This window comes from Erythrolamprus reginae, chromosome 5 (genome assembly GCF_031021105.1).
Source record: "Erythrolamprus reginae isolate rEryReg1 chromosome 5, rEryReg1.hap1, whole genome shotgun sequence".
Taxonomy (NCBI): Eukaryota; Metazoa; Chordata; class Lepidosauria; order Squamata; family Dipsadidae; genus Erythrolamprus; species Erythrolamprus reginae.
This window is the reverse complement of record NC_091954.1, coordinates 57,708,468-57,722,962: the sequence shown is the minus strand read 5'-3', so window position 1 is coordinate 57,722,962 and position 14,495 is coordinate 57,708,468. Positions and strand designations below refer to the sequence as shown.

At 36.8% G+C, this 14,495-nt stretch overlaps 1 protein-coding gene across 3 annotated transcripts in view; it reads left to right on the top strand.

The window, feature by feature from the left end:
- VTI1A (vesicle transport through interaction with t-SNAREs 1A) overlaps window positions 1-13,877 on the top strand; it is a 240,415-nt gene extending 226,538 nt beyond the window's left edge. For 2 of the 3 annotated variants that reach the window (XM_070752713.1, XM_070752714.1), the window contains exon 8: window positions 11,522-13,877. In XM_070752713.1, the coding sequence (XP_070608814.1) occupies window positions 11,522-11,615 (94 nt within the window). In that variant the 3' untranslated portion in view covers window positions 11,616-13,877. The remainder of the gene's footprint in view (window positions 1-11,521) is intronic. The other variant, XR_011559192.1, reaches the window with a different exon arrangement.
- Window positions 13,878-14,495: the final 618 nt, after the last annotated feature.

Genomic DNA, 14,495 nt, shown 5'->3' with positions numbered 1-14,495 from the left:
GCTTTCCCTCCCAACCCTTATCCTACAACCACTCAAGCTTTGGGAGTTTAAATCATCAATAATGTATTTCAGCATCATACATAGGCTTGAAACTCAACTTTAAAAGACCTGGGTAATCCATTTCATCTAAAGTTCTCTCCAGCTACAATCCAACCATCTTTTAATTAGTATTGAAAGCAGTGATTAAAAATACGTTCCACTGTACCAAGTTTTTTTCTATTTTTTGTGGTTTATTATAGTGTTCGTGGTGCACAGGCTTCAACCACAGGTTTTAACTTTGACTTTGAATAGACATATGCACTAATAAAGTGGGAAAATTGAAGTTATATATAAGCAGTGTACAGTGGTACCTCTACGTAAGAACTTAATTCATTCGGTGACAAGGTTCTTAATTAGAAAAGGTTGTAAGTAGAAGCAATTTTTTCCATAGAAATCAATGTAAAAGCAAATAATGTGTTCAAACCCATTAGGAAAGAAATAAAAGCTTGGAATTTGGGTGGGAGGAGGAGGAGGAAGAAGAAGAGGACGAGGACAGTCGCTGCCCAAGTAAGAAGGTGAGGTGAAGGGAATTTAAAAAAATCCAAAATTTTAAGGCTTAAAAAAAAAAGAGGGACTCTGAGGCGGCGAGGAAGAGCATGCACCTTCCATACACCCAGTGTGAGGCTGCCTCCCATACACTGCACCAGAGAGAAAAACCCAGGGGGAATGGCAGGAAACTGGCCAGCCCTTCGTGCCACTCTCAAATTTCCTGGGAAATTTTTCCGGGCTCAGGTTCTTAAGTAGAAAATGGTTCTTAAGAAGAGGCAAAAAAAAAATCTTAAACACCCAGTTCTTATCTAGAAAAGTTCTTAAGTAGAGGCGTTCTTAGGTAGAGGTACCACTGTAATTAAAAAAAACTCATTGGAAAGATTGTACTAATAGAATACTTTCAATATTCAATTTTTTTCTCCCATGTGTATACTATCTAGACCGGGATTTTAAAGTCATTGAGCAAGGACAACCTGTATTTACTTCAAGATTGAAGGAAGCTCCATATATGCAATGGGACATATAAGTAGAGCTGCTTGTGACACTGAAATTAACATAACCGTAGACATTCAGGTATTCAAAAATCCCATGGGTGTATGGACATACTGAATACAAGTCAAGATTTGCCTCATGGAGAACCAGGCTAGGTGTGTCTTGTCCAGAAGCAGGAAGAAGAAAATAGTGAAGATCAGCTGGGTATGTCAGGGGTGATGGAGTGGCCAAAAAGACAGAAATTGTGGGAGGAGATAGGTGCGTACAGTGATACCTCATCTTACAAACGCCTCGTCATACAAACTTTTCGAGATACAAACCCGGGCTTTAAGATTTTTTTGCCTCTTCTTACAAACTATTTTCACCTTACAAACCCACTGCTGCCACTGGGATGACCCACCTCCGGACTTCCGTTGCCAGTGAAGCACCCATTTTTGTGCTGCTGGGATTCCCCCGAGGCTCCCCTCCATGGGAAACACCACTTCTGGACTTCCGTTGCCAGCGAAGTGCTTGTTTTTGCGATGCTGGGATTCCCCTGCTGGGATTCCCCTGCAGCATAGCAAAAACACAGAAGTCCGGAAGTGGGGTTTCCCATGGAGGGGAACCTCAGGGGAATCCCAGCAGCAGAAAAACGGGCGCTTGGGCTGGCAAAAGGGGTGAGTTTTGGGCTTGCACGCATTAATCGCTTTTCTATTGATTCCTATGGAAAACATTGTTTCGTCTTACAAACTTTTCACCTTAAGAACCTCGTCCCGGAACCAATTAAGTTTGTAAGACGAGGTATCACTGTATGTATAGTTGAAACAGGATAAGCATGGAAGGGCAGCAGAAGCATTCCCTTGCTATTGCCATAATTTCACTGAACCAATTGGGCAAAAAAATGATCTTTATTTGTTCCACTGACCTTCTGCAAAATTAGTTTATGATCCGTTTTTAGAGGTTGGCTCAAAGCATATGGCAGTCAGGATTATTGTATTAAATGTCTTCAGAGTGGAAAGACTGGATTTATTGCACAAAACAAGTCACAGCCATGTGGAGGTGTGCGATCCTGCTCATTATCTTTGGAAAAATGGGAAACCAAAAAGCACAGTAAAAAAATTAAATTTTAATAATGCTAGTGATATTTTCTAAATCCTTCTTGACAGAAAGGTTCTCATTATTTTTATCTGTCTCAGAGTAGGGTTCTTTAATGCCATTCTCACAAATGGCCTTAGCCAGGATTGTTTTCTTTTCTTTCTTCCCACCCCTCCCGTAGCATTCAAGGAAAGGAATGGAGGATGAGAAAATACACACACACACACACACACACTTTTTTCTATCACACATAAAGTGACTTAAAGTACTAATATTTTGGAGAGTGCATTTTCAGGAACAATTGCTGCAAATGTGTGCAAGAGGAGTATCTTTTTCCTTTCTTGACTGAAAAGAGCTCAACATGTTTAAGGCAACTGTAGACAATATCATATAGAAAAAGATATACCAGTACATCCGAAGACAGAAAAGGGAAGATATCTAAATGGCAAAATCTCCCAAATGTCCAGGATCTAATCATTCAAGTATTTTGAAAGTGTAGGCTGATTGAAATCATAGTTAAGGTTGCAGTTTTTGCCTCTGTATTACAAGTGTTGGAATTGTACTACAGTGTTCCCTCGATTTCCGCGGGGGATGCGTTCCGAGACCGCCCGCGAAAGTCAAATTTCCTCAAAGTAGAGATGCGGAAGTAAATACACCATTTTTGGCTATGGATATCCCTTAACACTTTAAACCCCTAAATTACCATTTCCCCTTCCCTTAACAACCATTTACTCACCATTATTACTGGTACTCACCATTGAATAAGACACTTAGTGATCCTGATATTTATAAGCATAATTATTTATTAACAATAATTAATTTTTTTGTTATTTATTTGCAAAAATTATTAGTTTGCCGATGACATGACGTCATTGGGTGGGAAAAACCGTGGTATAGGGAAAAAAACGCAAAGTATTTTTTAATTAATATTTTTTGAAAAACCGCGGTATAGGCTATTCGTGAAGTTCGAACTCGCGAAAATCGAGGGAACACTGTATTTAGAAATTGTTCATTTTTCTTAAAAATTGTGACATGTACCAGTAAATGAAACCAGGATTACCACAGTAATTATTTCTTCCAGCTAGCTTTTTCTCTATGTACTGTATGCTATGACTAGTGAAATAAATCAAATAACTTTTTTTCTTCCTAATTTCAGAACCTAGGCTCCGAAACCTAATCAAATCAAATCTGTATTACAGTCAAAGATCAGCGTAAAGAACGTGAGATAAAGTCAATGAAAAACAAAAATAATATACCAGAATCTAAAAAATAATCATAACTATAAAAAGCTACAAGATGTAATATAAACAGTTTATACATAAAACAAACATCTAAATATCTCTAAAAAGAGGGATAGGAGCATTAGAGGATTAGGAGAGCATAGAAATTAACATATGGCAGACTGAATCTATCACAGTACATAACACTCTAGTATGGCATACTAGATGCTTACTGAGAGTAGTTTATGGCACAGGTCATCATCTGATGGAGTTTAAGCACTGCTGTGAAGAACATTATATGTTATAGCAAGGTTTATATCTGAAAGCAACAGAGAGGTATAGAATAGTCCTGTGTACCCTGGACATTTATGTAATAATGGTGAGATGAGACTTGTACAAATGTCTCTGTAATACAAGCACTAGAGAAGCATATGCTGTGTTGTTTCTATGTGTCCTGAGTTATAGTGGTATTGTCTCTCCAGGTATAGAATCTTCATGTATCTGCTTTCAAGGACAGCTAATGGGTGGGCACAATATTATGCCAGAGTAAAGGCCCTTAGGGCTAAGTATTTGGAATTTAGTTTGTTTTAGGGGAAGTAGAGTATTTGTTGGAGACCTGGGTTGATCCAATTGGCACTCTGTGTCTGTTAGATGCTCTATGATGTGTGTTTTGGCCTGATCATATCCCATGCTGAGTAGAAAACCTGGAGAGGAGCTCAAGGATGAAATTTTAGTTGTCACTGCTTTTTTCTATGTGGAATGAAAGTCATCCCTCATAGTTAATGTGGTAAGTTTAAGGAGAAAAAAGGATAGTTTGAGCCAATAGTTGGTATAGTCACCCATACTCTATGTTTCATTTTCACAAGGTCTTTAATCTCAGAGTGATATTAAAAACATATTTTGAGGGTTGAATTTGGACAGAACAAGTTTCAGTAATGCAAAATTGAAGACGTTATGCTAATAACTTGATTTCCAAAATGTATTGACCACTTTTCTCTTGAAAAATTTAAGGATAGCAGGTGAGTTGCTCTGTGCATTTCGGTGATGGAGTCTCCATGGAAAGTTGACTATTGACTATTGACTACTGTTGAATATTCCTAACTATTTGAAACAGGGACCCCCAACAATCTTATCGCAATTGTGCTCCAGAAATGGTATTTGACCTTTTTGGCAAAGGTCCCTTGCACCCAAGTAGGGAAGAGAACAGAGGTGCAAAGATCTCTTTGCCAAACAAGGGAGTAAATATTTTGATTAATAGCACCTGGATAAAATTTTATTTAAAAAGCAACTGTGAGGTTGTTTCACTTTGGAGAAACGATGTCTGACTTCCAGTTCTTGTTCTACGTTCCTTTTAGTGTAAGAAACTTTGAATCTCTGATCTGGCTGACAACCTCACTTGGTTCTTAAAACCCTAAACTGGATTGTATTGAGAGGAAATACTGACATATTTGGTGGCTGTATTCTGCCATGGTTGATGGATCTACTTTTTTGTCTACAGTCAACTATTTCTTCCCATGAATAATATTTGTCTTTTCAAATATTGAGCTAAATTTGTTTTTACAATTGTCAACATGTATGGAATTGTGGAATTAGTACATATAGTACATTGTGCATACAATAATAATTATAATTGGTACCTGATATACCTAATCTGTCATTTCAGTTCAAATTTCATTTTTAGCATTTTCTGAATGTTTTGATGTATTTCTTTCTAATATTTTGGGAGGGAGGTTTGCATAACCACAACATATGGTCCTATTTTGTTCCTGCATATCCAACATAAAAGACTAAGTGTCTACCCAGCTGAAATTTTAGTGGAATATTGTTCTGTTCTGCTTTCTCAATATTCTCCTCTTCCTGGACTATTGACTATGCTTTCAATCACCATTTTAGCATAGTTGCCTACGTATAGTTTTCTGCCCCACAATATGGTGCACAACTTTATTCCTTTCCGCAAAGTAAATATCCCTTATTAAATCTGAATTAAACTTCATTGTTATTTCTGTGGTCTCTCCATTTTAGAATAGCTATAGAAACCAAATGCTTGAACAGTCCATCAGAATGTAGGACATTCAGATTGTATTTTATGGGTCTCTTTCTGAAATTCCAGTACAAACAGATTTGAGAATGAGTAGGATGATAGGATGGAAAACCAATTCCTGCCCTTGATCTTAATATTTCAATCACTATAATTACTTTGGATCTTTAAGATTACATTTTTTCTATTATTTTTAACAATACATTTAAAGTATGTCTTATTTAATTTGCATTTGTCAGTTGCTTTATTTTCTATATGAGTATATTTCCTTAACAGTCTATTTAGGCTCTTGGGGGAGGGGAGGGGAGGGGAGGACAGATCTAGTCTATTTGGGTTCAATTGTAGTCATAAGTTAAGGACTACCTGTATCGCACAAAGTAATGTAGAAGATTTTAACCTGGAATCTTAAATGTTTTGTCTTTCGTTTCCTAAAGGATTTTAATGACTGTTTAACATAAGAATAGCTTAAGTATATTGATAATGTATATATAATGATAGGAACAGTATACAGTGGTACCTCTACCTAAGAACGCCTCTACTTATGAACTTTTCTAGATAAGAACCGGGTGTTCAGATTTTTTTGCCTCTTCTCAAGAACCATTTTCCACTTACAAACCCGAGCTTCCGAAACTATAACGGGAAAAGGCAGGAAGAAGCCTCTATAGGGCCTCTCTAGGTATCTCCTGGGAGAAAAGAGGGCCGGAAAGGTGGGGAGAAGACTCCGTGGGGCCTCTCTAAGAATCTCCTGGGAGGAAGCAGGGCCTCCACCTTCCCTGTGGTTTCCCCAATCACACGCATTATTTACTTTTACATTGATTCCTATGGAAAAAATTGCTTCTTCTTACAAACATTTCTACTTAAAGAACCTGATCATGGACCGAATTAGCTTCATAAGTAGAGGTACCACTGTACTGTATTTTGAAATTTCTGCAAATATAACCAAACTGAAAAAGTCACCTCAGAATGGATGCATAAATTGTAAATATGTAATTATGTCACACTAAATTCATGCAAAGCAATAGTATTAGCAAAACTATAAAATATAGGCTTGATATCTCTTGGCTTGGAATTTATTTTGAAAATTATCTTCCTTTACCCTTGAAGGGTTGATGTTTTAATGTACAGATTCTGTCTATACTCTAATACAGTATACCAGGAGTTCTCTTTTCTAGTGTCAATTCAGAAGTTACTACTTACGAAGCTAATTCGTTCCGTGACCAGGTTCTTTAAGTAGAAAAGTTTGTAAGAAGAAGCATTTTTCTGTTTGGTGGTTTCTGACAAATTTATACTAAAAGCATGTAGGCAGAATTTTAACCAGGATGACTTAAAATTTAATGGTTATTATTAATAGTAGATCTAGAAATTATATATAAAACAAAGGCTATACTTAGCGCTATTTGGATGAGTCGGTGATTAATTAAAGATTTGTTCATTTGTTCTTTTTTCAGGATAATAAAAATTAGCAATTATTGCGTCAGCCCAATCTTTCCTAGATTGTGGAAATCTGGAATATATTTTGTCCAGTACAATTTGTTTGGAAAAGTTTTCCCCCCTATCCTTTCTGGTGACACATTTGCTCAGAGAGCTTAATGTATGATTTAATTCTCGTGGGAACACAGTTCCGTTACCCAAGTCTCTGACAAACTTTTTTTAAAAATAATAATCTGAATTTGTTGCCCAGCTTTATTATAACAGCAGTTTGTGAGTCTGTAGGAAAAACTTTGTGAATTCTATATGTAGGCTGCAAAGAATCAACAGATAATTCATCTTAATATCAGCAATACTGTGATTCATAATGCAAACTGGGAGCATCCTTGAAGTTTTAGTCACACATTCCTTTTAATTTGGCCATGCACTCTTTTAAAGCTACAGTGTGCTAACTTAATAAAACGTGGCATGCAAATACACAAGTTTTTGCCTTCAGGCATTTAGCCATGATGTTTCCGTGGTGTCTCCTTTCAAGTATATACTCTTTCTTAAATTATTTACCCTGTAAACATGCTTTGCATTTTCAAAGGAGGCGCTGGCTTCCCTGACTGAGAGAGTTTGCTGAGGTTTTTTAGGTGAAGGGAATCCAAAGTTACAGTTAGCATTTGGATTTTGGGGTGTTTTTTAGTTGTTTTGCTACTGAATAAACTGTGGGATTTTTTTTGCAGATGATGGTGATCCGTACTTTCCCTCCTCCACTTGAAATTTCTTGTTACGTTGCCTGGAGCTATACCCACTGGCAGTGTCTGGCTGTGACAGTATTAGAAACCTCTTTACAGATGGGCCCTGTCAATGCCAACTCTATTGTTCTGCCATCTGAGCTGGTTTGATTACAGAATGTTACTGAAATCCCACTCAGCGCCCCCAATTCATTTCTTTAGTGCTCTGGGTTGTTGACTTGCAGTCTGAAATGTGCTACTGGCAGAATCAAAGTTTTTCATGGTCTGTTCTCTCCTGTTGCCCTCTGAAGTGGAGCTTTACTGTTCTAGCAATATTTCCAAGTTGTTACTTGCTCTGCTTCCCTAGTAGTGAAGCAATGAAGTCAACATAACTTTTGCACAATGGAAAATAATCTTATTATTGATAGAGTAAAATATAAAGAATAGCGATAATTCTGAAAAGAAGTTTTGATAGCATACTTTCTATTTTATGATTAATTTGTTCGGTTCAATGTTGTTTCCTTAAATGCGATGAGCTAGCTAATTCAAATTCTTCAAAGTTAACCTTTGATATACATATCCTGCATTTGCACTTTAATGGAACATTTAATTAGCAGATATAGGTGGGGGTCTGTAAAGATTTGTGTGCTCATGAGGAGGATTTTAGAGACAAGTTTGCCGATTAACTAATCTTGCAATCAAGTGTGCAGCCAGAAAATCAGAACTGAAACATGTGAAGAGATAATTTCGTTTATTCTTCCCCCTGTTTAATTTAAGAGTACTGAAACACCAATAACTAGGTCAGATATGAGGCAATGGCTTAAGAACGCTAGCATCTTAAATATATGCATTTGTCCAAATATGTGCTCAAATGAGGAAATATCATCCACGCTTAATCCTCTGCACATTAGCATTATGGATGCCTTGGAGCTCTCATCCCATACATACAACGGTTGTCAGCCACAGTTGTATTAGAGGCATATTACTCTATTTTATTTAAGGCTGAATTTAAAAGACTTTTCATGTTTTTCAATGTGCTTTTTTTGCCCAGTTTCAATTTTCCTAAGGTATTTCTCCCACCACTACCACCCCACCCGGATCGATGAGACTGAGCAAATAAATCTGCAGGCTGCTTTTCATGCAGTTAGTTACTTTGGTCAAATAGTTGTCTCTCAGGTGTTGTTTTAGAGAATACCCCATATGAAAAGGGAAATAAAATAACAAAGGGAATGAATGAATGAAAAAAATGAGATAGAGTGCTCTAAGCTCAGGTGTTAAGCCACATTGCAAACTAATAAGAAACAGAAGTCCGTTTAATTAGCTTTAGTTTGTTAGACCATTAAATACGTTTTTCTTTTTCCTTCAAAGAAAGACAGAGAACTCTGCTCATTTTGGCAGAGTAAATATTGCCTGTTAAGTTTGAATTAGCTGTCATCGTGGAAGAATTAATGCTGTGCTATTCTTTCTAGTGAGGAAAGGAAAAATAAACGAGACAGATCTTAGTTTAGCTTTAAGTGATAAATGAGGACAAAGCAGGCCATTCATCTCCTGCTAGCAAAGTGGACGCAAGCACTAAAGCAGTTTTGCGGAAGACGTGTCAGCAAATGTGATCATTTTGTAACCTGTCAGGAGGATAGAGAGCTGGTCCTTTTAAAGTGTCACAGGGGAGTGTGTTTGTCTGATGTGACAGTTTTCATCCATCCATTTACTTTTTTTTTTAAGGTGAATGTTGGAGCAAGAGAGAACACTGTGAAAAAAAACCAGGGAGTGATCTGAAATTGATTTAAGACTTTTTCTTACTTTCCAAAGCATCTTATCCTATCTCCATTAGTTTGTCTGTGTGTTTTGAGGAAGAGTGGTATACAAGAAATTACAATTTATAGAGTTTACAATTTTCAATCTTTTTAAATAACTTATTGTGGGGGGGGGGGTTGTCAAATACACCAGTTTAACTAACTTATAACTACGCCTAATACATTTATTGTACCCAATCTCATTGAAACCTTCCATAAAATTTTCTAATATTTATTTTCTTTTTGTGCCCAACTCTGATTATACTGATTATATACCCAAATCATCCTGAGGTATATAGATTAAAACACTAAGTTGATTATTACAAATATATCCTACAAAGCCTTGATTGTTCAATTATAATTATGTTTGATACGATTTACATTTATTCTGTTTTAAGAGCTCTTAAATTGCTCATTGTCCTTCAAATAGTGATGAGTGATTGTATGCTAACAAAATAAGAGATTCATCTTTGCAAATGGTGAATAACACAAAGTGTTATTGCTTCTTGAATCTTTTTATTGATTCTCCTTACTGTACAACAGGATAAAGCTTGCCTTATTACTCTGTCTATGCTACTGAGACAAAGATGGCTTTTAGAACGTGAAATCCATAGTTTAACACTTGTTTCTTTATAATAAATTATCCTTTTCCTCAAAACTAATTTGGTAATTGATAACAGGAATTGCATCATATTTTCATCCCAGCAATGCTTACCTCATGGCAACATGTCTTTTGTATGGATGAAATGACAAAATACAGTGATCCCTCGAGTTTCGCGATCTCGATCTTCGCGAAACGCTATATCGCGATTTTTCCACCCGATGACGTCACTCTCTTCCTTCCTTTCTCATCTTTCTTTCTCTCTCTCTTTCTCTATCTTGCTTCTTCCTCTCTCACCCTCTCTCATCTCTTTCTTTCCTTCTCTCTCTTTCTCTATCTCTCCCCCTCTTGCTGGCGGGCGGCGGGCGGGGCGGGCGGGGGCATCAGCGAGGAGCTGGGGTTTCCCCTTTGCGTGGGCGGCTGGGAAGCCCCGAACTTCATCTGCTCGCTGCTGCTGCGCCGAGCAGATCAGCTGCTGGGCGGCCGAAGGAACCTTCCCTGGGTCTTCCCCCTCTTGCTGGCGGGCGGGGCGAGCGGCGGGCATCAGCGAGGAGCCGGGGTTTCCCCTTTGCGTGGGCGGCCGGGAAGACCCACGGAAAGTTCCTTCGGCCCGCCCAGCAGCTGATCTGCTCGGTAGCGCAGCACAGCGAGGAGCCGAATCGGGTTTCCCCTTTGCGTGGGCGGCGGGGAACGCAAACTCCACCATCTACGCATGCGCGGCCATAGAAAAAAAGGGTGCGCATGCGCAGATAGTGTTTTTACTTCCGCAACCCTACATCGCGAAAAATCAATTATCGCGAGGGGTCTTGGAACGGAACCCTCGCGATAATAGAGGGATCACTGTATATTACAGGAGGTTTGTAATGGTTTATAGCATTTGTAGATAATATGAAAAATATCCGTTTTTATGCCATCCAATAGTCTGGATAAATTTATATATATAGATATACAGGTAGTCCTGGAATTACAGCCATAATTGAGTCCAAAATGTATGTTGTTAAGTGAGTTTTACTCCATATAACGACCTTTCTTGCCATGCTGGTTACGTGAATATGGCTTTCCCATTGACTTTGCTTTGTCATAAATATGAATTTTGATCATATGACCATGGGGATGCCTCAACGGTCGTAAGTGTGAGAAATGGTCACAAGTCACATTTTTCAATGCCAATGCAACTTTGAATGGTAACTAAATAAACTGTTGTAAGTCAAGGGCTACCTATATGGGTGTATTTGGGCAAGTGTGTGTGTCTCTCTATGCGTGCGTGTGTATGCATGCATCACTTTGTTTCATTTGGGAGTATTCGTCATTTTATAAAATGCAGAAAAGAAGGAAAAAGCAGTATTCCAGAAAAAAAAAACGGTAATGGGGGGGCCAGGGGGGAGTGGAATTCAGTCTGCATCAACACCAGCAAATTCATCTTCCATTAATTTTCTATTCTTAATCACTTAAAAAACTAGGGGATACAATTATCCACTCATTCCTTGGAAGCAAGAATAAATAAAATCAACATAGCAAACAGTCTTAAAGGCTACTTATCTATGTTTTGTGGTATATGTGCATAGAAAATCAGTTGACATACACATCTTTTATTGTCTTTTACCCCTTTCTCTTTTTTCTCCTCCTAGAATCATCCAGAACCGGATTTTGCTTGTTATCTTGGCAGTCATCATCATCTTTGCAGTCCTGATGGTTATTTTTTTTTCTGTCAGGGGACATTGATATCTTTGTTCTTTGCTAACCATCAGCAAAGAGCTTCAGAGTCATGAAGACAAAATGGTCACACGAATCATTCTCTTGCACTGAAATGGCCACAGCTGATCCTTGGTGCAAATAGCAGAAGGGTATATGTCGTTATTGGCTGCATGTTGATTAAACAATTATATTTGGTTTAGCGATATTTCATAATAGGAATTTCCATATTTAGCATATGGAATGGCAAACATCATTATCAGATATGAAGACTGCTGTCATAATTACTGAACTAAATTTAAGGGCAAATAGTTTACACTGATAATGACAATTGTCACACACAATTTCTATTGAATTGGTATTTAAATCTTTATCAGAACTCCCTTTTGTAATCCTGGAAATAAAGGCAAATAAATAAATAAATCCATATCTATCCCTGCCATTCTCCTAACTAATATAACTCTAAAAGCAAATAAGTTAGTTTCTAATAAATATACATATTTTTTGAAAGTATGATTTAGTGTCCACGGTGAACTTAATATTTCAGGTTTATCACTTGGATTTTTCATTGGTCCTATGTTCTGAATTGTCAACTAAGTTTGTTTTGTGGTTTTCCCTATGACCATGACATTACACAGTTAGTTTTGCTTTGTATTATTGTTGTTTTAATGTATATGGAGTTCAAATCAAGAACATATTGTTTAATATGTTTAGGAGATCACTTCATGGATCTTAATGTAAGAAAATAATGGCATTTAAAAATCTGCTAATTGTTCTAGAATCAATGTGCTGATACTGTGGTTGAATGAATATTCTGAACGAATTGTATCCAAAGGTAATGTTCATTTGCTTTAAAAAGTCATAAATTAATGTTTTTGGATAAATCTGTCAACATAAGGCTCTGTAAAATAAATTAAGCCAGATTATACTTCTCTCTCTTGTTAGCCTTGTTTTGATAATGATTTTACCTCTCATCTCCAACCCAGTTTACATCATCTGTATTTGGATACTGCTTGTAAGTGAAGTCCTCAACCCTGTAACCTTTGTATAGTCAAGGCAAGTTTACTGTCTAGTCCAGGGGTAGGCGAAGTTGGCTCTTCTCTGACATGTGGACTTCAACTCCCAGAATCCCTGAACTAGCATGATTGGCTCAGGAATTCTGGGAGTTGAACTCCACAAGACATAGAAGAGCCAACTTTGCCTACTCCTAGTCTAGTCTATCCAGGAATATTATCCAATATTCCTGCATAAATTAGATTGTTTAGATAGGATGATCTCAAAATCATATTTTCAGTGAAGACACATATTGTTTGAACACTTATTGTTTGAACACTCCTATTACTGTATTTAGTATTATGTGAAAAGCTTTTTTATGTTTGTGCACTTTTAATATGAAATAATGGATAAGCTCTACAGTCTCACATATATTCAGGCAATCTATTAGACATAACTGGAAATAAAATTTAGCGTTAAAACTGAATTTTATGTGATTTTTGCCTATTGATCCATGTAATTCAAATAAACATCTTCCTCCACTGCCCCTAATAATTGTCAAGCCCACCATCTGTGAACATATCTCATAGTATCCACACTTATTAGTGAATTTCCTTTATTTGGTTCCCAATTTCTTTGAATGTTAGGAACTATGGAAACTGTGTTTTCTGGTGTTCCTTGAATTCACTGGGCAAGCAGGAAGTTTTTATGGTAACTTTTGAAGTTCAATATTTATTTTCAAAGATTTAATATTGTTATGGAACAAATTAAACCATATTACAGAGGCGCAAAATATTGGCAATTAGCCGAAGGTCCTAAGACTCTAATAGCTTTAGTCTACCTAGTATTTAAAAGAACACTTCCATGATACCCTTGCTCAAACACTCTGGAATGGAATTTGGCCCTAAACATGTTTACTATACCCAGAAACAAAGAACTGAATGAATTTTATGTTGATGTAGTTGAGTCAAATAAAACTAGTGTAGCTTAGTAAAGAAATTCAAGATGAAGAGATTCACAAGAGAAATGTTGTTTATGGAAAAGGGTTAGGGCATGTATGTCTTCAGATAAATCATTTAAGTTGTGTAAACAGAACGATAGCTTTTACCTTCTTAATAATAGGGAAGGGCTGAGTTCATGGGTTCTGGGCAAAAGGGGATGAAGCACATGCTTTCCAGTGTTAAAAGTATGTATCAAAGCAGGTCAGAAGATGTACATTTTCACAAATGCTTTGTTCTGAAAACAGCTACTGTAAATATAAAGTTCAAAGAAAATATATTAAATTGTGTTTACAGGCTATTTGTTATTGCTTGTCATTTTTCTACCTCTTAATGCCGGTGGTGAAATCTGCACTTAATCCTGGTGTTATACATTCAGCTACAACCTTTCCCCCCAAAAAAATTCTTCTGTCTTATTTCAAAAAGGTAACTATAAAAAGTCCCTTGTAGAAATGTAAAATACTCCTGAGTATTTTTAGAAGCTCACAACACTTTTAATTCCAACTATTTATATCTTTGATAATCAGTTATGCTTCATAGGCTTCATAAAACAAATTTGTCACATTAATATTCTTGTGTTTGATGATCTGATAATCAAGACAGTGCCTCAGTATATAGACCTTCTGTGATGTGTTTAGATGTGCTGATTTCTAAACATCTTACAGAAGCCATAGAAACAGTTTATGTGTGAATTTATCCTAATAATATGTAAGACTAATCCAAAAGTTTAACATAAGTAATTATTTACTAATGCTCTGCTTCACCCAAACTAAGGGATACATGATAAAGTCATGCTTTTTCTGTAAACTTACAAAGAAAAATCTCATTCTCTCAAGTATACCTCACTTCAGATATCAGATGTAGATTACATGCTTAAGCATCACATGGTTAGAAATTGAGTGAGACTGAATGTACTTCT